The 27,458-nt window shown below is 45.3% G+C and overlaps 1 protein-coding gene across 4 annotated transcripts in view; it reads left to right on the top strand.

The window, feature by feature from the left end:
- Nucleotides 1-27,458, top strand: part of st3gal2 (ST3 beta-galactoside alpha-2,3-sialyltransferase 2) — a 468,108-nt gene that overhangs the window by 320,492 nt on the left and 120,158 nt on the right. For all 4 annotated transcript variants that reach the window (XM_070897754.1, XM_070897757.1, XM_070897756.1 and 1 more), the window contains one exon: nt 15,824-16,017. In XM_070897754.1, coding sequence (XP_070753855.1) covers nt 15,824-16,017 — 194 coding nt within the window. The remainder of the gene's footprint in view (nt 1-15,823; nt 16,018-27,458) is intronic.

Below are 27,458 nucleotides of genomic sequence, written 5' to 3'. Positions count from 1 at the left end.
AGGATGTAGCGAGCAGTAGATGTTGTGAATTTGGATTTCCAGAGGGCATTTGATAAGGTGCCACATAAAAGGCCCTCCTGTATGGCTCAGAGACATGGACCATGTACAGTAGACTCCTCAAGTCGCTGGAGAAATACCACCAACGATGTCTCCACAAGATCCTACAAATCCCCTGGGAGGACAGACGCACTAACGTTAGCGTCCTCGGTCAGGCCAACATCCCCAGCATTGACGCACTGACCACACTTGATCAGCTCTGCTGGGCAGGCCACATTGTCCGCATGCCAGATACGAGACTCACAAAGCAAGCGCTCTACTCGGAACTCCTTCATGGCAAACGAGCCAAAGGTGGGCAGAGGAAACGTTACAAGGACACCCTCAAAGCCTCCCTGATAAAGTGCAACATCCCCACTGACACCTGGGAGTCCCTGGCCAAAAACCGCCCTAAGTGGAGGAAGTGCATCCGGGAGGGCGCTGAGCACCTCCAGTCTCATCGCCGAGAGGATGCAGAAATCAAGCGCAGGCAGCGGAAAGAGCGTGCGGCAAACCTGTCCCACCCACCCTTTCCCTCAACAACTATCTGTCCCATCTGTAACAGGGACTGTGGTTCTCATATTGGACTGTTCAGCTACCTAAGGACTTAGTTTTAGAGTGAAAGCAAGTCTTCCTCGATTCCGAGGGACTGCCTATGATGATGATGAGGGACATAAAAGGTCACGGGGTTGGGGGCAATATATTAGCATGGATAGAGGTTTGGCTAACTAACAGAAAATAGAGAGTCGGGATAAATGAGTAATTTTATGGTTGTCAAACAGTAACTTGTGGGGTGCCGCAGGGATCGGTGCTAGGGCCTCAACTATTTACAATCTATATTAATGACTTGGATGAAGGGACCGAGTGTAATGTAGCCAAGTTTGCTGATGATACAAAGATGGATGAGAAAGCAAATTGTGAGGACACAAAAAATCTGCAAAGGGATATAGATAGGCTAAGTGAGTGGGCAAAAATTTAACAGATGGAGTATAATGTGGGAAAATGTGAGATTATTCACTTTGGCAGAAAAAATAGAAAAGCAAATTACTATTTTAAATGGAGAAAAATTGCAAAGTGCTGCAGTACAAAGGACCTGGGGATCCTTGTGCATGAAACACAAAAAGCTAGTATGCAGGTACAGCAAGTAATCAGGAAGGCAAATGGAATGTTGGCCTTTTTTGCAAGTGGGATAGAGTATAAAAGCAGAGAAATCCTGCTACCACTGTACAGAGTATTGGTGAGGCCACACCTGGAGTACTGTGTACAGTTTTGGTCGTCCTATTTAAGGAAGGATATACTTACATTGGAGGCTGTTCAGAGAAGGTTCACTCGGTTGACTCCAAAGATGAAGATAGGTTGGGCCTGTACTGATTGGAGTTCAGAAGGATGAGAAGTGATCTTATCGGAACATGTAAGATAATGAGGGGTCTCGACAAGGTGGATGCAGAGAGGATATTTACACTCATAGGGGAAACTAGAAGTGAGGGGCATAGTCTCAGAATAAGGGCCGGCCATTTAAAACTGAGATGAGGAGGAATTTTGTCTCTGAGAGTTGGAACTCTGTGGAATTCTCTGCCCCAGAGAGCTGTGGAGACTGGGTCATTGAATATATTTAAGGTGGAGATAGACAGATTTTTGAGCGACAAGGGAATAAAGGGTTATGGGGAGCGGGCAGGGAAGTGGAGCTGAGTCCACGATCAGATTAGCCATGCTCAAGGGGCCAAATGGCCTACTCCTACTATTTCTGATGTTCTTATGTTCTTAACTCCCACCAATGTTTTCTGCCCCTTGCTGTTTCTTAGCTCCACCCAAACTGCTTCTACTTCTGGATTTTCCGAGCTAAGTTTCTTTCTCTCTACTGTCTTTATTCCATCATGTATTATCAGGGCTACCCTCCTCCTTTTCCATTTTGCTATCTCTTCTAAAAGTTAAGATTCCTGGAATATTTAGTTCCCAACCTTGGTCATTTTGCAACCACGTCTCTGTAATGACTATTAGATCAAATCTATTCAGTTCTATCTGCGCTATTAGTTCATCTATTTTGTTGCGAATGCTTCGCCAATTCAGATATAGTGCCTTTAGCTTTGACTTTTTTCTATTTTTCCCTGATGTCACCTTAGTCAGTGATGCCCTATTACCTTTGTTACTCTCTCTGTCCCTTCCTGACCCACTCTGCTTATTTTTACCCGAAACTCTACTCTGCCTGAAAGCATTAGCATTTCTCTTGCTGCATTTAAATTTACTCTCTCCTGAATCTCTTCCGCCACCCCGCCCCCCCCCCCCCCCCTCATTAGTTAAAAGCCCTTCCTATTGCCCTAGTTATTCGATTCTCTGGGGCACTGTTTCCAGCCCGTCCCAATGGAACAGCTCCCTCTTTCCCCAGTACTGGTGCCAGTGCCCCATGAAGCAAAACCCCTTCACTCTTTGAGCCATGCATTTAACTTTCTAATCTATTTGTCCCAAAACTATTTGGCGAGTGGCTCAGGTAACAATCCAGAGATTATTATCTTTGAGGTTCTGCTTTTTAATTTGGACCCTAACTCTTCAAACTCTTTCAGAAGAACCTCATTCCTAGTTCTACCTATGTCGTTGGTTCCTACGTGGACTACGACAACTGGAACCTCCCCTTTCCACTCCCTAAGTTCTTCTCCAGCCTCGAGGAGATGACTTTAACCCTGGCACCAGGCAGGTAACCCAACCTTCGAAACTCCCGATCGCCACTGCAGAGAACTGTATCTATCCCTCTGACTATACTGTCCCCTACCACAACTACATCCCCTTTCACCATTTCCCCCCTCTCACCCTGCCCCCCCACTTGAATGGCCACCTGCACCATGGTCAGCCTGCTCATCCAGGCTTTTCCCTCATCCACACAGGCAGCAAAAACCTCACACCTATAGGTAAGGGCAAAGGCCAAGGCTCCTCCAGCACTGCACCTTTATCTGCCTAAGTTGCAGTTACACCCACCTGTACCTGATCACTAACCAGTGTCCCTGACCACTAACCTGGATCCCATAAGCCTTTTTAACTGCTTTATCAACCTGCCCTGCCGCCTTCAATTTTGAACACATATCTCCGGGTCTCTCTGTTCATGCACTCCCTTTAGGATTGTACCATTTAGTTTATTTGTCCTCTTCTCACTCAGGGCGAGAGCAGCAAATAGCACCAACACAGTCATCACTGTACCAGAAAAAGAGGTAGGGAGGGAACCTGTGACCTCTGGTCCTCAACCCTTCCACCGATGGGAACAGTTTCTCTCTATCTACCCTGCCCAGACCCCTCATGATTTTGAACACCTCCATCAAATCTCCTCTCAATCTTCTCTGCTCTGAGGAGAACAATATTCCGCATATGCCATGAAAAGGCAGGCATAGCTAGGACCTATGCGGGTTCCCATAGCAACACCTTTAATTTGGAGGAAGCGAGTAGAGTCAAAGGAGAAACAGCAATTTGCTTGTTCTGCTTGCAATTTAATATACTGTATTCGCTGCTCACGATGCGGTCTTCTCTACATTGGGGAGACCAAACGCAGATTGGGTGACTGCTTTGCAGAACATCTTCGTTCAGTCCGTAAGCGTGACCCCGAGCTTCCGGTCACCTGTCACTTTAAATCTCCACTCCACTCCCTCTCTGTCCTCCGCCTTTTACACTGTTCCAATGAAGCTCAACATAGGCTCAAGGAGCAGCACATCATCTTTCGATTAGGCACTTTACAGCCTTCTGGACACTGTAAAGGTCGCTGATTGCAGCACGGGCAACCACAGCAGGAGGGGCGAAGGAGTGGCAAGAGTCCATAGAGGGAAGTGATCGGGGCCCAGGAGAGGTGAAGGCCCAGGGGCAGCACGGGCCAGCCCATACTGCGATATGTGTGCGTACTTAGTCTGTGCAGCAGAGCTGGTCTCCAGTTAGTCTTGGGTAATCATTGAAACACCTGCGAACTCATCCCTTTTAGGAGTGGAAGCAAGTCATCCTCGTTTCGAGGGACTGCCTATGATGATGATGATGGACTCTACATTGAGTTTAACAACTTCAGGCCATAACCTCTGTCCTTAGTTTTTTTTGGTTGACAGCTGTAGATGATTCTGCTGTTCCCATTTCATCATAGGCAGTCCCTTGAAACGAGGATGACTTGCTTCCACACCAAAAAGGGATGAGTTCACAGATGTTTCAATGAAGGACCTAATATTCCAGATCCCAAACTACATCCTGAAGGATGGAAGATGCCTGTGGGTGGATTTTGTTAACATGTGGTGACCGTTGCACACCAGCCACCACATGGGCTTGACAGAGCTAGGTCTTGGTCCAGTGGCAAGGGTTATCCAGGGCGACTGGAGACCAGCTCTGCTGCACAGACCTAGTGCGCACACATATATTCTCCCATTTATACCTCTTCTAGATCCATCTTTTGTTTCTTTACTTGTCCCATTACCAATTCCATTTACAAAAGCAAAATACTGTGGATGATGGAAATCTGAAATAAAAGCAAAATGCTGGAAGTACTCTGCAGATCAGGCAGCATCTGTGGAGGGAGAAAAGACTCCGTGTGGTATGGTATCAGCTACCAGAAGATCTAATCCTGGTCTGTGCTGTGTTAGCTGATCTTAGACAGGGCAGTCGTTCAGACTTTAGAATTGGCTCCTGGGGAAGGAAGGGGGAAAATGCTCCAGGATTCCCGCTCCTAATCGCTGTCAATCAACTCTTGCTGCAAAGTGCCCCTGTGCACATGTTGGTTGAGTAAGGATTGTGTCATGTATTCAACCAGCATTGTAACCCATATATAATCTGACCTAAGTTGTACACTGTGAGAACAATGACCACTAGGTGGTGAACTTGTGGGAGACACTCCTAACCTGGACCTTCAGATATAAAAGGGGAAGCTCCACCCACTTCCATCACTTGAGTGCTATGGAATAAAGGATAGGTCACAGACTGACCTTCTCTCAAGCATGGGCCTCGTGTGCATTTATACTGTATAGTAAGGACGTATCAGATTGACCTCTATGATGTCCCCCCCTGGTTAAACAGCCAGATGACGCTAACTGTTTTGGCTCACACAGAAGTCATTTGGGCTAGGTACTAGAAGGCAGTCTGTGCCCCCGCAACTGCACCCCATTTCATAGCTCAAAACCACCACTAATTCGTCACTAACCCGGCAAACTCACTCAGAGGGGTTAAAGGACAGTTGACCGGGAAATCTAAAACTGTTGCGCATTATACTGCTGCAGTATGGGTGATCTTCTGAGGTCGAGGCACATTTTTGATTTGTATCTAGCTGTGCTGTTCCTGGTTTGGGGAATGTTTCAGGCAGTGGGTACTTGACAAGGAAAATCTGAAATTTCCTGCCCCTCATCCTGATGAACACAAAGTCTCCCTTCAAATTTGTGAGAAGGTATAAAAGCAGAAGTGGGTGTAATCAGATCATGGAACTTTGCCTGGATTCTGGGAGTGGGGAAGGGTGTAGAATTTTCAGCTGCTGAAGCCTGCCTGCAGCCTGTGGTACTGTATGCTTCTTATCAACCTTTCATAGCAGGACGGAGTTAAAAAGCCTTTATCGAACTGCGTGTTCTGTGTGTTTCTCATTGACAGAGCAGCTGTGAGCTGTTATTAATTGTACGATAATGAATCATAACAGTGCAGCTTAAGTGCAGTATTTTACTGGCTTTATTGTGGCAAAGGCGCTGTGGTAAGTAGACAATTATAGAAAGGGAAAGTAACTGGGAGATGTTGGATTAATTTGGTGGTTTTTTTAACGTTGTTTTGTGCACTCTTCTATTTTTTTTCTCCTCCTCTCCTGAAGGCGCTAACTCTTTGATACAGTTCCAAGGTGCTCCACAGTCTTCCAATGCATCATGCCAAGTGGCCATTCTTCACTGTGAGCCTAGACAGCGCGTTTCAACAGGGTGTTTGTTCATGAACAGCATCACAGTCAATCCAGATCCAGACCTCAGCTGCTCCTCATGCAGTCCTCGCCACCAGAGGTCACTGGATAGCAAGAACCCTGATCAATTTCTCCTACCTAGCCATGGGTAGATCTAGCTTTGCCCCTGATCCCCACTCATAGTTAATTCCTCACATTTCACACCCCATAGTGCTGTTGTTCCCTGAGGATCACTAAATCTGGTACTAATTTATTCAGACACTACAATGGTCTCTGGAAGCAGAATTAAATGTTACAGAGATGGATGCAGGAGCATTGGACGGGTAATAGTTCCAGGCAGAAGCGATGCATTTATTCAACAGACAGTTATCTGACCACCTGCCATCAGTAGTTCTTCTTCTCAGCCGCCGTGCGCACTGTGGTAAAGCTGTCATAAGAACATAAGAAATAGGAACAGGAGTAGGCCATATGACCCCTCGAGCCTGCTCCGCCATTCAATAAGATCATGGCTGATCTGATCATGGATTCAGCTCCATTTCTCCGCCCGCTCCCCATAACCCCTTATCCCCCTATATAAATTGTCTATCTCTCTCTCAAATGTATTCAATGTCCCAGCTTCCACAGCTCTCTGAGGCAGCAAATTCCACAGATTTACAACCCTCTGAGAGAAGAAATTTCTCCTCATCTCAGTTTTAAAAGGGCGGCCCTTATTCTAAGATCGTGCCCTCTAGTTCTAGTCTCCCCATCAGTGGAAACATCCTGTCTGCATCCACTGTGTCAAGCCCCCTCATAATCTTATATGTTTCGATAAGATCACCTCTCATTCTTCTGAATTCCAATGAGTAGAGGCCCAAACTACTCAACCTTTCCTCATAAGTCAACCCCCTCATCCCTGGAATCAACCCAGTGAACCTTCTCTGAACTGCCTCCAAAGCAAGTATATCCTTTTGTAAATATGGAAACCAAAACTGCATGCTGTATTCTAGGTGTGGCCTCACCAATACCTTATATAGCTGTAGCAAGACTTCCCTGCTTTTATACTCCATCCCCTTTGCAACAAAGGCCAAGATACCATTGGCCTTCCTGATCATTTGCTGTACCTGCATACTATCCTTTTGTGTTTCATGCACAAGTACCCCCAGGTCCCGCTGTACTGCGGCACTTTGCAATCTTTCTCCATTTAAATAATAACTTCCTCTTTGATTTTTTTCCTGCTAAAGTGCATGACCTCACATTTTCCGACATGATACTCCATCTGCCAAATTTTTGCCTACTCACACTTTTGCAAATTTTTTGTGTCCTCCTCACACATTGCTTTTCCTCCCATCTGCTGACATGTGTCTTTAAAAGGCAACCTGAACGGATCTGGGAAGAATTAATTTGTTTCCAGGATGCTTAAAGAGAGGCATGATTTGTCGACACTCTGGAGGGGGAGCGCAACAAACTTAACCTTCTAAATCCCCATTGATGACTGCAGCTTCCCTGATTGGGTAAATACGTTGCCCATTATCATCATCTTGGAATCGAGGAAGACTTGCTTCCACTCTAAAAATGAGTCCTTACGTGGCTGAACAGTTCAATACGAGAACCACAGTCCCTGCCACAGGTGGGACAGATAGTCGTTGAGAGAAGGGGTGGGTGGGGAGCCTGGTTTGCCGCACGCTCTTTCCGCTGCCTGTGCTTGATTTCTGCTCTCGACGATGAGACTCGAGCTGCTCAGCGCCCTGCTGGATGCACTTCCTCCACTTAGAGCGGTCTTTGGACAGGGACTCCCAGGTGTCAGTGGGGATGTTGCACTTTATCAGGGAGGCTTTGATGGTGTCCTTGTAACGTTTCCTCTGCCCACCTTTGGCTCGTTTGCCGTGAAGGAGTTCTGAGTAGAGCGCTTGCTTTGGGAGTCTCGTGTCTGGCATGCAAACAATGTGGCCTGCCCAGCGGAGCTGATCAAGTGTGGTCAGTGCTTCAATGCTGGGGATGTTGGCCTGGTCGAGGACGCTAACGTTGGTGCGTCTGATCTCCCAGGGGATTTGCAGAATCTTGCAGAGACATCGTTGGTGGTATTTCTCCAGCGACTTGAGGTGCCTACTGTACATGGTCCATGTCTCTGAGCCGTACAGGAGGGCAGGTATTAATACAGCCCTATAGACCATGAGCTTGGTGGCAGATTTTGAGGGCCTGGTCTTCAAACACTCTTTTCCTCAGGCGGCCAAAGGCTGCACTGGCGCACTGGAGGTGGTGTTGAATCTCGTCGTCAATGTCTGCACTGCCCAATGTAGTGCTGTGTCACACAGACCAGAATGTCCCAGACTGAATTGTCAGTGTTTGCTACGTTGGGATGCTACAGTTGAGATAAGGAAGGGGAAAGTTGGCAAGGCACTAACCTGCAGATTGTGCCCGTGGAACCGTACCCCAGCTTCTGGACAGAAGTTCGGGTGGATGAAAATTAAACAAAGAATTGTTTTTATGGGGCAGGCTTTCCCTTTTCAAGTTGTTATTCTTCCTTTCATTTGGCCTCCCTTTGCTACGGACTATGAGGGTGGGTGGAAAAACTGTTGCTGGGCCCCTCATCATTCTCTAGAAGGGTCTTTGAGCCAGAATCTAGAAGAGACATGGCCCCTTATCTCCGTTAGTCTTCTCTCTCTCATATAACCTCGACATTATTTTCAAAGTCAAGCTTGGTACCGGCAAGAATCATTAATTCTTGATTTATCTCATCTTCTGTCCCACATTTCCATCCTCATTTGTGTCCCTCACTATGGGTCTTGGCACTATATCCAAGAATCTCGATTTTCAAAATTGTCTGTGCTGCAAGGGGGATTATTCCTCTGATTTGATGGTGAGGAGTTGCGAATGGAACTGAACACTGCTATCATCAGCAAACATCCCCACTTCTGACCTTATGATGGAGGGTAGTTTACTGATGAAGCAGCCAAATGGTACCTTGATGTCAAGGGTAGTCACTCTCTCCTCACCTCTGGAATTTAGCTGATTAACTGAATTTAAATTCCCCAGCTACTGTGGTGGGATCTGAACTCATGACGCCAGGATCATTAGTCTAGATCTCAGGATTACTAATCCAGTAACATAACCACTATGCTACCGTTCCCACGTGAATAAACCAGCAGTCCTCACAGCCAGCACACGAAATACAGTGACTAGCATTTTTAAGAGTTCATTAAAAGCATGCCTTGTCACTTTGCTTTTTAAATGCCACTGCATTCCTCCAATATTGAACTATCATTACCCGCACAATGGGAAGGCTCCTGCCTACAGCCCCATTAGCAATCTGCACACAGCCTGTTGTGTTACCCCCAGGGAAGCGAGAGCCTTTAGCTTTATCAACAGTCTGCAATGAAAAACCTGTGTTAACATGGTGGCGCGTCTTTGCCTTTTTACTAGTTAGCTGCTGTGACTAATATCTCATTTATTGTAAGGAACGAAGGTTGGATTCAGATAGGAGTCTAACCTTCATCTGGTGCATGTCAACTGCATAAATTACAAGTAGTGGATTACATAGGATAGGATTACATAGGATTTGCAACACAGAAACAGGCCATTGGGCCTAACCAGTCCATGCCGGCATTAACCATCCACTCGAGTCTCCTACTATCTTTCCTCATCTAAATCTATTAGCATAACCCTCTATTCCCTTCTCCCTCATATGCTTGTCGAGCCTCCCCTTAAATATTTCTATACTATTCGCTTCAACCATGTCCTGTGCCTTAGTGCCTGGGCCCTAAGCTCTGGAAATCCCTCCCTAAACCTCTCCGCCCCTCTACCTCTCTTTCCTCCTTTAAGATGCTCCATAAAACCTACCTCTTTGATCAAGCTTTTGATCATCTGCCATAATTTCTTCTTATTTGGCTCGGTGTCAATTTTTTTTTGTCTTATAACACTTCTGTGAAGTGCCTTGGGATGGTTTACTAAATAAATACCAGTTATTGTTGTAGAGTTCCACATTCTCACCACTCTTTGGGTAATGAATTTTCTTCTGAATTCCCTACTGGATTTCTTAGTGACCATCTTATATTGATGGCCTCTAGTTATGCTCTTCCCCGCAAGTGGAAACATAGGGCTCAATTTTCCCCAAAGCATTTGTTTGGCGTACTTGAAGAGTTATGCCCGATTTTTTTGGGGGAGCCCAAGTACGCTCCCAAAAAAATTCTATGTTTCCCCGTTGGATTTCTTCATTTTGGCCTGGCGTAACCCGACCTTTAGTTTTGGGGGTGGAGCCTTGATCTGCGCCAAAAAGATCGGGCTGCCATGGTAGCGAGAGACACAATGGGAGCTGAGGCTGCAAAGTGAAGCATATAGCCAGCTCCCAACACACATAGCTGCAACTTACCTCCAACCCCGCCCGAAGGGCTTGCCGGTCGTGTGTGTGCGCGCGTGCGTGATCAGCCAATGCAACAAAGGTAAGCGATAAATAATTAACAGGCCAGGCAATGACCAATGGCTCTTGTCTTCCCAGGGTTGTAGCAGGTGCTGACCTTGCTACACTTTTCCTTTAGTGAGTTTCATCTCAAAGTTACCCTGCACAAAACTATTAAAACAGTAGAAAGGATCAATGGGCTCATGCTGCCATTAGTGGTTTGCATGTGGAAAATGACCAAAAATTGAGAAATATGATAATCATTGTTTACTTGCCTACACAACAGTGACTACACTTCAAAAGTAACTCTTCGGCTGTGAAGTGCTTTGCAGCATCCCAAATGTGTAAGGCACTAAATAAATGCATAATCTTTCTTTTTATATCTAGTGAGTAGAAGATATATCATTGGATCAGCTTTGTTCCCCGACCAAATCTTTGATTCATTGTTACTTTTCCCCTGTAAATTATAGATCAGGCATCTTCGGGCAGATGTGAAGGTGCAGGTTGCCTGATTGATGGTTATGCTCAACATTGAATAGTATAAGCCGTGTGCCTAATGTGATTATCAGTGTGGATAATGCCACCAGAGAGAGGGATGAGCTCAGGTTTCATTGCCGCACACTCTAGAGAGAAAGATGTAATGGCAGATGTCTCTGCTCTGTGCACAGAATGTACAAACACTACCAAGCTGAGCTCTTCCACCTGCTAGGCCACATTTTATTCAGATAGAGTCGAGTAGAAATGCAGACCAGTTTGTAAAAATATTTTCTTTATAAATCGTGAAACCATAGTGAAAGGCCAAGACCCAGCCTGCAGGGTGCTACCAAGGCTGAAAAAACATGAGGTACAGCAAGTGATCAGGAAGGCCAATGGAATCTTGGCCTTTATTGCAAAGGTGATGGAGTATAAAAGCAGGGAAGTCTTGCTGTAGCTATACAGGGTATTGGTGAGGCCACACTTAGAATACTGCGCGCAGTTTTGGTTTCCATATTTACGAAAGGAAATACTTGCTTTGGAGGCAGTTCCGAGAAGGTTCACTCGGTTGATTCCGGAGAGGAGGGGTTGAAGAAAGGTTGAGCCTCTACTCATTGGAATTCAGAAGAATGAGAGGTGATCGAAACGTCTAAGATTATGAGGGGGCTTGACACAGTGGATGCAGAGAGGATGTTTCCACTGATAGGGGAGACTAAGCATAATTTTAGAATAAGGGGCCGCCCATTTAAAACTGAAATGAGGAGGAATTGCTTCTCTGGGGGTTGTAAATCTGTAGAATTCGCTGCCTCAGAGAGCTGTGGAAGCTGGGTCATTGACTAAATTTAAGACACACAGTTTCTTAAACGATAGGGGATAAGGGGTTATGGGGAGCGGGCAGGGAAGTGGACCTGAGTCCATGATCGGATCAGCCATGATCTTATTGAATGGCGGAGCAAGCTCGAGGGATTGTATGGCCTACTCCTGCTCCTATTTCTTATGTTCTTATGTTAAATAGGAAATTAAAGATGCCAATATAATTCAAGAGAGTGAAATAAGAGTGACAGTGAAGGACAGAGAGAGTTACGGCACTTTTATGCTGCCTAGTTTTTCCCCTTCTGTCTCGGGCAACAACCTCCATTCATTAGATTTAAGAGGCTATTGGAAGTGCTTTTGGAGAACAGAAATTGAAATGAAGGTGAAATTGATCCAGCCGAAAGGGCCTAATGACCTTTTCCCCTTATTTATTTTTACAAACTGGTCTGCATTTCTACTCGACTCTATCTGAATTTGGAAAATGGTGACATGATAGGTCCAAGTCAGCATGGATTTGTGAAGGGGAAATCATGTTTGACAAATCTTCTGGAATTTTTTGAGGATGTTTCCAGTAAAGTGGACAAAGGAGAACCAGTTGATGTGGTATATTTGGACTTTCAGAAGGCTTTCGACAAGGTCCCACACAAGAGATTAATGTGCAATGTTAAAGCACATGGGATTGGGGGTAGTGTGCTGACGTGGATTGAGAACTGGTTGTCAGACAGGAAGCAAAGAGTAGGAGTAAATGGGTACTTTTCAGAATGGCAGGCAGTGACTAGTGGGGTACCGCAAGGTTCTGTGCTGGGGCCCCAGCTGTTTACATTGTATATTAATGATTTAGACGAGGGGATTAAATGTAGTATCTCCAAATTTGCGGATGACACTAAGTTGGGTGGCAGTGTGAGCTGCGAGGAGGATGCTTTGAGGCTGCAGAGTGATTTGGATAGGTTAGGTGAGTGGGCAGTATAATGTGGATAAATGTGAGGTTATCCACTTTGGTGGTAAAAACAGAGAAACAGACTATTATCTGAATGGTGACAGATTAGGAAAAGGGAAGGTGCAACGAGACCTGGGTGTCATGGTACATCAGTCATTGAAGGTTGGCATGCAGGTACAGCAGGCGGTTAAGAAAGCAAATGGCATGTTGGCCTTCATAGCGAGGGGATTTGAGTACAGGGGCAGGGAGGTGTTGCTACAGTTGTACAGGGCCTTGGTGAGGCCACACCTGGAGTATTGTGTACAATTTTGGTCTCCTAACTTGAGGAAGGACATTCTTGCTATTGAGGGAGTGCAGCGAAGATTCACCAGACTGATTCCCGGGATGGTGAGACTGACCTATCAAGAAAGACTGGATCAACTGGGCTTGTATTCACTGGAGTTCAGAAGAATGAGAGGGGACCTCATAGAAACGTTTAAAATCCTGACGGGTTTAGACAGGTTAGATGCAGGAAGAATGTTCCCAATGTTGGGGAAGTCCAGAACCAGGGGTCACAGTCTAAGGATAAGGGGTAAGCCATTTAGGACCGAGATGAGGAGAGACTTCTTCACCCAGAGAGTGGTGAACCTGTGGAATTCTCTGCCACAGAAAGTGGTTGGGGCCAATTCACTGAATATATTCAAAAGGGAGTTAGATGAAGTCCTTACTACTCGGGGGATCAAGGGGTATGACGAGAAAGCAGGAAGGGGGTACTGAAGTTTCATGTTCAGCCATGAACTCATTGAATTGCGGTGCAGGCTAGAAGGGCTGAATGGCCTGCTCCTGCACCTATTTTCTATGTTTCTATGTTTCATCCATCATCATCATAGGCAGTCCCTCAAAATCGACTCCAAAATATGTTCCCAGGTGACTAAATAGTCCAATTCTGGAATTACAGTCTCTGTCGCAGGTGGGTCAGACAATGGTTGAAGGAAAGGGTGGGTGGGGAGTCTGGTTTGCCGCACGTGCCTTCCGCTGCCTGCACTTGTTTTCTGCATGCTCTCGGCGATAAGACTCGAGGTGCTCAGTGCCCTCCTTGATGCTCTTCCTTCACAGGGCGGTCTTTGGCCAGGGACTCCCAGGTGTCAGTGGGGATGTTGCATAGAAACAAAGACATAGAAAATAGGAGCATTATTATGCCATTCAGCCCTTCGAGTCTGCACCACCATTCAATATGATCATGGCTGATCCTTTATCGCAACACCATATTCCCGCTTTTCCCCCATACCCCTTGATGCCTTTTGTTTCTGGAAATCTATCTATCTCCCTCTTAAATATATTCAGTGACTTGGCCTCCACAGCCTTCTGTGGTAGAGAATTCCACAGGTTCACCACCCTCTGAGTGAAAACATCTCTCCTCATCTTGGTCCTAAATTTCCTACTACATATCCTGAGACTGTGACCCCTTGTTCTAGACTTCCCAGCCAGGAGAAACATCCTCCCCGCATCCAGTCTATTCAACCCAGTCAGAATTTTACACTTTTCAATGAGATCCCCTCTCATTCTTCTAAACTCTGGTGAATATAGGCCTAGTCGACTCAATCTCTCCTCATACGACAAATCTGCCATCCCAGGAATCAGTCTGGTGAACCTTTGCTGCACTCCCTGTATGGCAAGTATATACTTTCTTAGATAAGGAGACCAAAACTGCACACAATACTCCAGGTGCGGTTTCACCAAGGCCCTGTATAACTGTAGTAAGACATCCTTGCTCCTGTACTCACATCCTCTTGCATTGAAGGCCAACATACCATTTGCCTTCCTAACTGCTTGCTGCACCTGCATGTTTGTACTTTATCAAGGAGGCTTTGAGGGTGTCCTTGAAATGTTTCCTCTGCCCACCTGGGGCTTGCTTGCCGTGTAGGAGTTCCGAGTAGAGTGCTTGCTTTTGGGAGTCTTCTGTCCGGCATGCGGACAATGTGGCCCGCCCAACGGAGCTGGTCGAGTGTGGTCAGTGCTTCGATGCTGGGGATGTTGGCCTGATCGAGAACACTGGTGTTGGCGCATCTGACCTCTTCTTAAGGTTCTTATGATTGGACTCTGTCCTGTAACTCATTCCAGGTTTCTATCATCTTTGTAAACCATCTGAACTACTAAATGTAAGAGTTTCAGGACAGAAATCGGAAGAATTTTTTTTTACACATCGGTTTGCGAGGCTGTGGAATACACAGTTACCAAAGTTAGTGATTGAAACTTAGACCATGACATTTAAGAATAGGTTCAATAGGTGGTTGAATGGAAGGGGTATACAGGGCTATGGGAACAGGATGGGCACATGGGATTAGGACAATTGCTCATGGTGAGAATAAGCACGAGAACAGACTGGTGGGCTGAACTATCTGTTTCATGCTGTAAGTTCTAGGAAATTCTATGTAATTTGATTCCAGCCTGCAACTCACTCCTGGGTATCCATTATCCTATATCATCATAGGCATTCCCTCGAAACGAGGATGTCTTGCTTCCACGCCAAAAAGGGATGAGTTCACAGATGTTTCAATGAAGGACCTAATATTCTAGGTCCCGAACTACATGTTGAAGGGTGGAAGATGCCTGTGAGTGGATTTTTTTACTATTGCACACCAGCCACCACACGGGCTTGACAGAGCTAGGTCTTGGTCCAGTGGCAAGGATTGGAGACCAGCTCTGCTGCAAGGACCTAGTGCGCACATATATATATTCTATATATAAGCCATCTGAATCCCTCGATTAGATTCCGGCCTGTAACTCACTCCTAGGTTTCCATTATTCTCTATGTAAACCACCTGAATTCCTCAATTAGATTCCAGCCTGTCACTTAGTCCCAGATATCCATTATTCCATATTTAAACCATCTGACGCCCTCAATTAGATTTGCTCCCGGGTATCTATATTTCTATCTATAAGCTATCTAAAAGCATGGATTAGATTCCGACCCTTGTTCTATATGTAGATTGAACCTGACTTAGCTGTGCGAGTATGCACAGGATTACATTGTATTGTGGACTAGTGCCTGGCAGTCCCACTGTAATCAGAGGTGTCAGTTTATTAGGTATTTGTCCAGAAGGTTTCTGTTGTTACAATCGAAGCCCGTATGTGTTTGAAAAAGAGAGAAGGGTTAAATAAGTGCACAGAGAGTCTACTGAGAGGTGTGACACGGGACAGTGAATCACAGTTGGATGAGATAGTTTGATAAATGGAGTTGTGTTTACTTTGCTTACTAAGCAAGTCTGGGCTTTCATCCACTGACTGCTGTATTTTAAAAGCATATTATGTCTTTTTCATCCTCTGCACCCTCCAGATGCTTCAGCCACAGTTCAAACCACACAACCTGAAGGATGTTTTGTCTAAACTCTTCATAATTGTGCCCGAAGAGAATCCGTATGGCTCATGGGATCGTTCCCGGTGTCGGCGTTGTGCAGTGGTGGGGAATTCTGGTAATCTGCATCAATCGCATTATGGAGTAGACATCAACTCTCAGGATTTCATCATGAGGTAAGCCCTGAGACTGCACAATACTGAGAGGGCCCAGCTGCTGGATCCTTTATAACATATCTATTTTTTAAATTCCTTGTAAAGTTCCAGTTGTGTTTGCTGGACAATGAAATCGGCAATCGTTTGAATCATGTTAAATATTTGACACTGAAAAAGTTGAAATAAAAAGAGAAAATGCTGGAATACAAAGTGAGGCTGAGGGAGAAACACCGATTATTGTTTTGGGTGCACACCCTTCACCTGAGCCTCAATTTCTTTCAACTGCTGTGCGTTTCCAGCATATTCTCAGCATCTAGGATAGAAATTGCTGGACAAAAACTGACTAAGGTCCATCCAGTTTTCCTTCTACAATCTTGGTAGTCACATGATGCAACAATAACAGAGTTGTTGACTAATCACAGCAATCAGTTTCGAGCAATGAGTCTGCAACAGACCCAGACATGAGGCGAGGAAAGCCCAGTGGTGGCGAACTTTGGGAACCAGAAGTCCAAAGTCACCTATTCCTCCTGATCCTTCTACACTCGCCACATAGCACGTCTCACATTACTTATATACTGTTATTTTCTGAAAGAAATATATTTAATTTGCATGAACTTGTGCCAACTGCGTTCACCATCTCACTAGATCTACAGGGCAGTAGTAATACCCGCCCTCCTGTACAGCTCAGAGACATGGACTATGTACAGTAGACACCTCAAGTTGTTGGAAAAATATCACCAACGATGTCTCCGCAAGATCCTACAAATCCCCTGGGAGGACAGGCGCACCAACATCAGCGTCCTCATTCAGGCTAACATCCCCCAGCATTGAAGCACTGACCATACTCAATCAGTTCCGCTGGGCAGGCCACATAGTCCGCATGCCAGACACGAGACTCCCAAAGCAAGTGCTCTACTCGGAACTCCCTCACGGCAAATGAGCCAAATGTGGGCAGCGGAAACGCTACAAGGACACCCTCCAAGCCTCCCTGATAAAGTGCGACATCCCCACTGACACCTGGAAGTCCCTGGCCCAAGACAGCCCTAAGTGGAGGAAGTGTATCCGAGAGGGCGCTGAGCACCTTGAGTCTCAATGCCGAGCGCATGCAGAAATCAAGCGCAGACAGCGGAAAGAACGTGCGGCAAACCAGTCCCACCCACCCCTTCCCTCAACGACTATCTGTCCCACCTGTGACAGAGTCTGTGGCTCTCGTATTGGACTGTTCAGCCACCAAAGAACTCACTTCAGGAGTGGAAGCAAGTCCTCCTCAATTCCCAGGGACTGCCTATGATGATGATGAGGGAGCTTGTTCCAATAATTGACCACTCGCTCGCTGAAATATTGGGTCAGATTTTGCTGGAGCGGGCCCTATTAGACTGATTCGTGCACATTTAGATTTTTAAAACTTTTCCCACATAGTTGCTGGAAGTGTGAGTTGATAATGGCAACGGGGCATCTGGGGCCTTGGTAAGTGAAGGGACCAACAGTGTATCTCCTTACTCAATTGGATTTAAGGAATGAGAAATAAACAGAGGGAGGTCTAAGAAGGAGGGTGAATTAGAATGGGCAAATTCAATGTTAACTCAGGTACAGAAAGATAAATAGAGAGAGAGAAAGAAAGATTGGATTAAGAGAGAGAGAAAAAAAGAGACAGAAATAAAAGTAAGAACAAAATGTTACATTTTAAAATGTGTCATTTAAAAAATCTCCCAACAACAATCCAGAAGCTAAAGGACTTAGATTCCACAGAGCCAGAGAGATTAATTGGCAGCCATGTTAAAAAAGGGTAGTTATGCTATTAATTACTAGACTTAACTTTCTGTGGCAAGTTTAATGGGCAATTAATGTGCAAATGCAACCACTTCATGAAAATCAAGGGGAGGTTAAGGGCGAGATGCCGTTTTCGCAAGGCTAACAGTGGAGCAGTTTACACATTAATAACAGCGTGCATCATTCACATGCCATTAAATGTTTAGCAAATTCTGGGCCATTGTTTCCATAGATTAGTTTGAATTTTTCCCCCATCAAGCGCAGGCCGTGTCCTCTGATTCTACTGTTCTGGCCAAGGTGAAACTGTTTGTCATGGCCTGCACTATCTAGTCCCTTTAGAATCCTAAAAACAGCAATCATATCACCTCGGAACAGGCTCGAGGGGCTGAATGGCCTACTCCTGTTTCTAGGTTCTAAGCTTGAAGCTTTCCTTTCTTTCTCTACTGAAGAAATTGCTCTGTAAAGCTCAGTACTTTCCGCTATACTGAGGGGGGAATGGGCAGTGAAGACATAACACTTAAAACGACACTTAGTAGATCGCCAGCATCCCATTTAAAAAAGGAAGTTCCACCATCATAGCCCTTATAAAAGAGGGAGTCTCACCATCTGGATCCCTTTCAGGAGTAGTCAGGATTGAGCTTACTGTGAGATTTGATTTCCAACCACAGTCTAGTCTGATTTTGATGTCAGGGTTTCCTGTTTGAGGAGGGAAAGGGTATTTTGTGATTTGTCATAGAGGCTGAACTGGTGGCTGAGAGCAGAGTTTCAGCAATTATGCTGCATGCTCCTTTAAATTACCAAGAAATTCAGTGAACATAGCAGTTGTATTGTGCTGATCAGGGTGGTTTTGAACTGGATAATCTGCTTCTGGGGTTATCACCAATAATTGTGATGTTAGAAAACTAGACAGAAAAATGTCACTTTCAAAGATAGATTGTTTTAAAAAAGGCTGTACGGCTGCATGGAAGGAATTGCATTTATACAATGCCTTGTTGTGGTACAACAATCTCGGGACATCCCAAAGCGCTTTACAGCCACTTTTGAATTTAGTCATTGTTGTAGCACAGGAAACACCAAGCTCCCGCAAACAGCAATGTGATAATGACTAGATAATCCGTTTTAGTGATGTTGGTTGAGGGAGAATTATTGGCCAGGGCACCCCTGCTCTTCTTCCAATTGTGCCATGTGATCTTTTACATCTATCTGAGAGGGCAGACGAGGTACCGAGTTTACTGTGAAGCGCCTATTTCTAGCCTGTTTGTGCTCTCCTGCCAAATGAATGAATCTGAGATATACGTGAAATTTCTCAGCAATGGCACTTAAGAGGAGCGAGCTGTAGAAATATTTTTAATTCACCTTAATTATGTCAGATATTCAGAGCCAGAATAGCATCAAGGGGTTGATCAGAAGGTGTCTGGAGATAGGCTGCTGATAGAGAGAGCACGTAAATTACATTAAACTATATTGAGGCCCAAAGTTCTAAATAATTCAGCTTCCATTCTTTTCAAATGTTCATACTGGGAGGGTTTCTTGTAGAGACAGGCTTATTGGGACAATCCAGAGGCACTGTTGAACTAAAGCAAAATACTGCAGATGCTTGAAATCTGAAATAAAAACAAAAAATGCTGGAAATACTCAGCAGGTCAGGCAGCATCTGTGGAGAGAGAAACAGGTCGCTGACCTAGAATCGAATGGTTACAGCACAGAAGGAGGCCATTCGGCCCATCGAGCCTGTGCCGGCTCTCTGCAAGAGCACTTCAGCTAGTCCCACTCCCCTGCCGTTTCCCCGTAGCCCTGCAAATTTTTTTCCTTCAGGTATTTATCCAATTCCCTTTTGAAAGCCACTTTAAGCTAGATTGAGGCTCAAAGTTATAATGCCCTTTCACCAGAACTGGAAAATGTTAGAGGTGTAACAGATTTTAAGCAAGTGCAGCGGCAGGGAAAGGCGGTGGGGGTGGGGGAGGCGGGGGGGGGGTGGGGAAGAACAAAGGGAATCATCATAGGCGAAGTGAGGATGACTTGCTTCCACGCCAAAAAAAAGAATGAGTTCACAGGTGTTTCGAATGAAGAACCCGAATTACATCCTCAAGGGTGGAAGATGCCTGTGCGTGGATTTTTTTAACGTGTGGTGACCGTTGCACACCAGCCACCACACGGGCTTGACAGAGCTAGGTCTTGGTCCAGTGGCAAGGATTACCCAAGACAACTGGAGACTAGCTCTGCTGCATGGACCTAGTGCGCACACATATCGCAGTGTGTGCTGGCCCCGTACTCACACCTCCCCTGGGCCCCGATCACATCCTTCCACAGTCTCTTGCTGCTCCTGCTGCATCTGCCCACGCTCCAATCACCGACCTAGAACTTGCTGACGTCACTCTTCGCTGCTGTTGCCCTCTGTGATATCTTCACAGAGCACAGCACACAGAGCTCCTAACATGGCAGGCACCTCTCTCGGAAGCCTCCGGAATCTGCCTGGTTCTGTTTATTATTAACTCTGCAGTTGCAGTACACAATATGTCCACATCCACAGTGTGGCACTACAAACATTACAAGCTTACAGACATTACACTTCTCCCTCCTTAATGAAGTTGTTATCAAAACAAACATCATACATAACTTTCATGTTTATACATAACGCAGGATATCAACTTTTTTTTCCCATATTTACAAATTTAACTTTACCACTTGTTTTCTGTTTCAAAGAGGATACCTTCGCTCTCGAACAGAACCTTCCAAACATGGTGTCAAATCTAAACTCATTCGAGGCTCATCCTGAGGAACGTTTTCCTCCACGGAATTTCCTTGATTTTCATTTGAACTCACTCTAACTTCAGGCTCTTTGTTTTCCTGACTCGGACTCAGACTTTCATTCTGATTCTCTCCTGGATTTGTTTCCAGTACATTGGATTTAGGATTTGCTACTGGTGTATCAAAACTATCTGATGAGTCAGAAATAATTGAATCATTGCCATCTTCAACTCCTTCCATGTCTGTAGGTAAAATATGATCAATATGAACAAACCTAACCTGGCCATTATCAAACATCTTTACCAAATATGTGCAAGGACCACATATCTTCACCACTCTTCCTGGTAGCCACTTTAACCATTTATGGTGATGGTTCTTCACTCTCACCTTCTGGTTTAATTTCACACTTCTCTCTTTACCTCTATCATGATTCTCTTTCTGTCTTAATTGTGTCTCTTCTACGGACTGTGCCAAATTTGGCTTTAACAATGAGAATCTGGTTCGTGGCTGTCATTTGAGAAACAACTCTGCTCGTGTTCTACCAGTAGTTGTGTGAGGAGTATTTCAATATGTAATCAAAAAATTAGCCAATTTATGACCCAACGACAACTGTTGTTTCCTTAGATTTGGATCTAACATTTGTTTTATGAGGGCACGTTTTACAATTTGTACAGTGCGCTTTGCTGCACCATTCGAAGCAGGATGGTATGGTGGAACCTTGGTATGTTTCACACCATTTTTGCTCGTGAATTGTGCAAATTCTTCTAAACGAAATTGTGGTCCATTATCCGAAACAATTTCTTCAGGGAGGCCAAATGAAGAAAATAATTTTCGCAAAATGTCCAATATTTTACTTGTTACTTTCCACATTGGAAACACCTCAACCCACTTCGAATGGCTATCAATCACAATGAACAAGTGTTGTCCTTCTAACTCAGCAAAATCAATATGTAGCCTTTGCCACACCCTGGGAGGCCACCTATTTGCAATATACTCATACACCTTTGACATCACTGGGTCATGTTTGGTTGCTCTACCAATCTCTTCAGCTGTGACTGGCCAGTTTATCAATGTATGAAAAATAAAACACTTCTTCCCTGATGGGGAAGGCAATCTAGACATTGCATCAGCATTATTGTGATCAGCTGATCAGCATTCAATATCATATGTATATGCTGACAAAATCAAAGCCCATCTCTGGATTCGGGCTGCAGCTAATGTTGGAACTGGGGACTTTGGATGGAGGATTGCTGTTAGGGGCTTATGGTCCGTAACAATGGTAAACTTACGACCATACAAGTATTTGTGAAACTTCTTGACCCAAAAACTAATGCCAAAGCTTCCTTTTCAATTTACGCATAATTACTCTCACTGGCACTGAGGGTGCATGAAGCAAAAGCAATTGGTCTCTCCTCCCCACTACGTGATACATGAGAGATTACTGCCCCAACTCCATATGGAGAAGCATCACATGCTAGCTTAATCTCCTTAGATATGTCATGGTGAACTAACATGGTGCTCTCTACCAATTTGTTTTTACACTCCTTGAATGCTGTATCGCATTCTTTTGCCCACTTCCAATGGACCTGTTTTTTCGAAAGTTCATTCAGTGGATGTAATACTGTAGCCAAATGTGGTAGGAACTTCCCATAATAGTTCAAAAGACCCCAAGAATGAAGGAAGTTCAGTGACATTCCTGGGAGTGGGTGCATTTCTAATTTTTCCAATTTTTCCATGGTTGGATGTAAACCATCTTTGTCTACTCTGTACCCTAAGTACTCCACTGAGTTTTTAAATAACTCACACTTACGAGCAGACATTCGTACTCTGTGCTTCTCTAGCCGTTTGAGGACTTCATTCAATATGTTATTATGAATTTGCTGAAATTAGTATGTCATCCAAATAACATACTACCCCTTCAATACCTTGCAAAATCTGGTTCATCACCCCTTGGAATATGGCAGGGGCGGAAGACATTCCAAACGGTAGCCTATTAAATTGATATAGGCCTAGATGAGTATTTATAGTCAAACATGACTTGGACGACTCATCTAGTTCAAGCTGTACATAGGCATTTGTAAGATCCAATTTTGAGAAGATCTGACCACCTGTCAGTGTTGTGAACAAATCTTCTATATTCGGCAATCTTACCTTACCATCGGACTTCGGTACAACAACAATGGGTGTAGCCCAATTACATCGATCTATCTTACAAATAATGTTCTCAGTCTCTAGTCTTTTGAGTTCTTGTTCAACTTTCTCCTTGAGTGCAGATGGTACTGAACATGGCTTGTAGTAAACCAATCTAGCGTCCTTCTGTACCTGACACTCGCCTTGAAGCCTTGGATCGGACTGCCCGCTTCGCAGAACACCTTCGGAAACTTCTTGATAACCTCATCCGTTGATAAAAATCTCGCTTCCACACACAAACTCTTACTCCAATCTAGCTTCAGTGAGCTCAACCAATTTCTTCCTAGTAAAGCAAACTTGTCTCCTTTCACTACTATTAGAGGCAAGTTCTGAAATTGATCTTTATAGTTCACCGGTACGGTGATACGACCTACCACAGGAATTTTCTCTCCCGAGTAGCCTCGCAGCTCTATCTTTGGATTTCTGCAGTTGAAAATCATGCAATTTGTCGCGATATAGTGACTCTGGTACTACACTCACGGATGCACCCATGTCAATTTCCATTGGTATCTTGAATCCCGCAATATCTATGTGGATTTTGATGTATTTCCAAATCGCTGTCCGTTAATCTCGTGCTCCTGATGGCATGTAACTCTAACATCTCCTCGTCCTCCTGTTGTTGTTTCGTGCTAGTAGTCTCTTGGGATTTCTACTCATAGCTTTGAACGCTGTCCTCAAAGCTTTAAAAGCTGGTTTACCCTTCAGTCGGCATGCCTTCGCAAGATGCCCAGTCTTTCTGCAGAAGAAACACTCTGCCTTCACGTATGGACAACTTTGAGCAATGTGTTGTCCCAGGCACCTATAGCACGACTTAGACGCTCTGTTAGAATTTCCAGTTTCTGAGACCTTGGGGCCCCCACCGTCTTTTACTTTGAACCTGCAGGTGATTTACCTCGGTTGACTGACGACCGTAATCATTATTTAATTTTTGGGAATATTGTTCGGCCATGCCCATCGACCTCGCTGTCTGACAAGCAATCTCAAAAGTCAAGTCATTTGTCGTCAATAACTTCCTGCTGATCGCATCATTTTTCACCCCACAAACAAAACAATCCCGTAATGCTCGATTTTGAAAGTTTCCAAAATTACAGTGCATCGATAGCTTTTTTAATGTTACGATGTAATCACTGATACTTTCATCAGCCTTTTGATTCCGAATCCTAAAACGATAGCTTTCAGCAATTTCTAACGGTTTGGGGTTATAGTGCTGCTCCAGCTTCGTTAAAATCTCTTTAAGCGTTGTGTCCTTTGGCTCGTCAGGCACAAGCAGATTTACAAGGGTTTCGTACAATGTCGGACCCGCCTCTGATCCGAAGATCGCTTTCTTAATTTCCAACACAGCACGGTTCTGCACTGCATTGTCTGGAACTTCGATTATGTTATTTGCAGTGAAATACATTTCGAGCCAATCCACATATGCTTTAAAATGTTCCGGCCGTGAATATATTCCCCCAAATGTCTGATTGCACCTGCCATTTTAATCTCTAGCTGTTCTGTAGCTTTTTTGTAGCTTTTTTTCCCAAAGACAGAAGCTTCCAAAGTCTCTGTCGGCTGGCTGAATCCTTCACCAACAAAATTTAAGCCTTAAATCATCCAAAAAATCCCATCTCATCACCAAATGTGATATCTTCACAGAGCACAGCACACTGTGGCCCCAAGTTTCCACATGATTTGCTCCTGATTTTTAGGAGCAACTGGTGTAGAACGGAGTATCTTAGAAATTGGAATTCTCCACATTTAGTTTTCTGCAGTTCTAGTCAGGTAGAACAGTTTCACTTTGGAACTGAATTTTTTTTCAAAAGGGGGCGTGTCCGGCCACTGACGCCTGATTTGAAAGTTTCCACAGTGAAAACGTACTCCAAACTAACTTAGAATGGAGTAAGTGAAGATTTTTGTACGCTTGAAAAAACCTTGTCTACACTTTAAAAAATCAGGTGCAGGTTACAAATTAGGCGTCGGGAACGAGGTGGGGGGGGGGGGGGAAGGGAAGTCATTAAATTCTACAATCAATCCTTAGTTATACTTATACAAATATTATACAAATAAATCCAACCTGAATAAAAATTTATAAGCAAAGAAAAGATTAAATAAACCATCTTCCTACCTGTGTGAAAGTGCTTCAGGCAGACCTTTCAGGCAGCGGTGTGGCGTCAGTCTCGGGGCAGGCAGCAAGCAGCCTTGGTGCTGAGCTTCAGTGCTTGAGGCAGCGGTGTGGCGTCGGTCTCGGGGGCAGGGGCAGGCAGCAAGCAGCCTTGGTGCTTGAGGCAGGCCTTCATTCCCCGCGAAGATGCAGCACCCGGACGGACTTGAGGCCATTCGGCCATGGGATTGCAGCGGCGTCAGTGGCTGGTCGGGAGCAGCAGCAGCAGCCTTCGAGCTGTGAGAGGGACTGAGGCCATTTGGACAGGGAGAGGCCGCCACATCGACATCTTTATATTTAAATTTGCAGAATGGGTGCACCACATATTATGCAATGGTTTGCTTCCTCATGCAAGAAATTCTTTGTTCTTGGTGGAAGTTGATCCATTGCAAAGTTGAATTGGCACTTTTATTTATTCAAACACACAGTCCTTAATTTGCAGGCACCGGTTCTGCAAGTTTAGCAGTGAAAAGCTGAACTCACTGATTTCAGCAGGTGATTTATTCAGCAGTGCTGCTAAAAGCACTCCCTCACACACAGAAATATCAAGAAAATTAAAATGCAAGCCTTTGCAGGGGTCCAAGAAACAAATCTTCACTTTTTCTGCAGCACTTTTAAAAATGCCGAGTGCCAATGTTTACTTCAGACTGCGCGTGCTCGAACGCTCCAACGCGCACGCGCAGGGTTGCCGGCACCAAAAAGCCTCATTTAAATTGTACCCGCCCCCTCCTACTTACAAAATCGGCGCGAGTGGTAGGCTCCGCCCCCTGTGCGCCGCTCCAAACAGATATCGAGCTCCAAGGAGCTCGAGAATACCGCGTTTTTTTCAGGCGCCGTTTTCGTCGCGAAAAACAGGCGCCCAGCTCTGAGGGGTGCCTTTTTCGCCGCGTGTGGAAACTTGGGGCCTGTAACTCCACACTGTGGATGTGGACGTATTGTGTACTGCAACTGCAGAGTTAATAATAAACAGAACAGGCAGATTCCGGAGGCTTCTGAGAAAGCTGCCTGCCATGTTAGGAGCTGTGTGTGCTATGCTCTGTGAAGACACCACACCCTCCTGCACCAGCTCGTGCTGTAACTTGTAGTATGCCTCCACGCTGCTCCCTGGGCTGCACGCCGCTCCTTTTATGGCCCCAACCTACCGCTGGTGGTTTTTCGCAGGTCGGAGCCTCCACAGCTTGTGATAGGGTGGAAGGTAGGTGAATGACAAAAGGGATGATGGTGCAAGGCAAAAGAAGATGGTAATGAGACAAGTAAAGAAACAAAATATGGGTCTAAAAAAGGTGTAAATTGGAATAGCAGAATCATCAACAGCTGTTGAAAAAAAATGGCAGCAGAGTTTATGATTTTAAATTGTTGAACTCGATGTTGAGTCCGGAAGGTTGCAAAGTGCCCAATTGAAAGATGAGATGCTGTTCCTTGAGCTTATGTTGAGCTTCGTTGCAACAGTATAGAAGGCCAAGGCTAGAGAGGACAGAGTGGGCGTAGAGCAGAGATTTAAAATGACAGGCGACCGAAAGCTTGGGGTCCACTTACAGACTGAACGGAGATGTTCCGCAAAGCAGTCATCCAACCTGCATTTGGTCTGCCCAATGTAGAGCAGGCTGCATCATGAGTAGCGAATACAGTATACTAGATTGCAAGAAGTACAAATAAATCGCTGTTTCACCTGGAAGGAGTGTTTGGGGCCCTGGATAGTAGGAAGGGAGGAGGTAAAAGGGCAGGGGCCCGAATTTGATGGACTCATCGTCCATTGCTGCCGACATTCCTCTTTGGATTCAACCCAGCACCACTTTCCATTTGGGCTGGAGCGGGCGGGAGGGGAGAGCCACTGGGAACCGCTCGCTGCCGAGATGCTAGATTCATGCTGGCAGGAGTTGACGACAGAATGGGGGTAGACTGCTGGTCTGTCCCCGACGGTCGGGATAAAGATCCTGAAAAAAAGGTTAGTAAACTTTAAAAAAAAAATTCACAGCGACTTACCTCGATGATGTCCCCTGAAGGTCTTCCGATGGATTTTTTTCTATTGATTTTAACTTTCAGGTCTTCGACCCTTCGTAGGCCCAACTCCACCTTTGCCACCGAGAATGAGAGCACCCGCCGGCTCCTGCCCAGATTGGCGGCATACGCCACAGATTTTCCGCCCGTTGACCTTCGAGGGACCTGGATGATGAAAACCCTGCCCAAAGAACCGTCAGGGACCTCGACGGCCATCGCCTGTCCTTTGGATGGCACTTGGGTGGGCGGGAGCCTTCATCAAATTTGGGACCCAGGTGTTGCAACTCCTGTTCTTGCATTAGAAGGTGTCATGGGAAGGAGTGTGGGTGTTGGAGGTGATGGAGGAGTGGACCAGGTGCCGTGGAGGGAATGGTTCCTTCGGAATGCTGAAAGGGGAGAGGAGGAGATGATGTGTTTGGTGGTGGGATCACTCTTGTACTGATAGTTGTTTGATTTGGGCCGTGGATGACCAACACTTCCCCATTTTTATGAAAAAATGGGCCTAGATTGTGCAGCTAGAAGAAATCCAGATTCAGTCGTGTAAATGTGAGAAGCTGTCTTCTGCAACCAGAGCTATGCAAGTATCAATGTGAAAGTACTTCAAGAGAACTATCTG

This window comes from Pristiophorus japonicus, chromosome 13, assembly GCF_044704955.1.
Source record: "Pristiophorus japonicus isolate sPriJap1 chromosome 13, sPriJap1.hap1, whole genome shotgun sequence".
NCBI classification, from domain to species: Eukaryota; Metazoa; Chordata; class Chondrichthyes; family Pristiophoridae; genus Pristiophorus; species Pristiophorus japonicus.
This window is presented reverse-complemented; position numbering and strand designations above follow the sequence as displayed.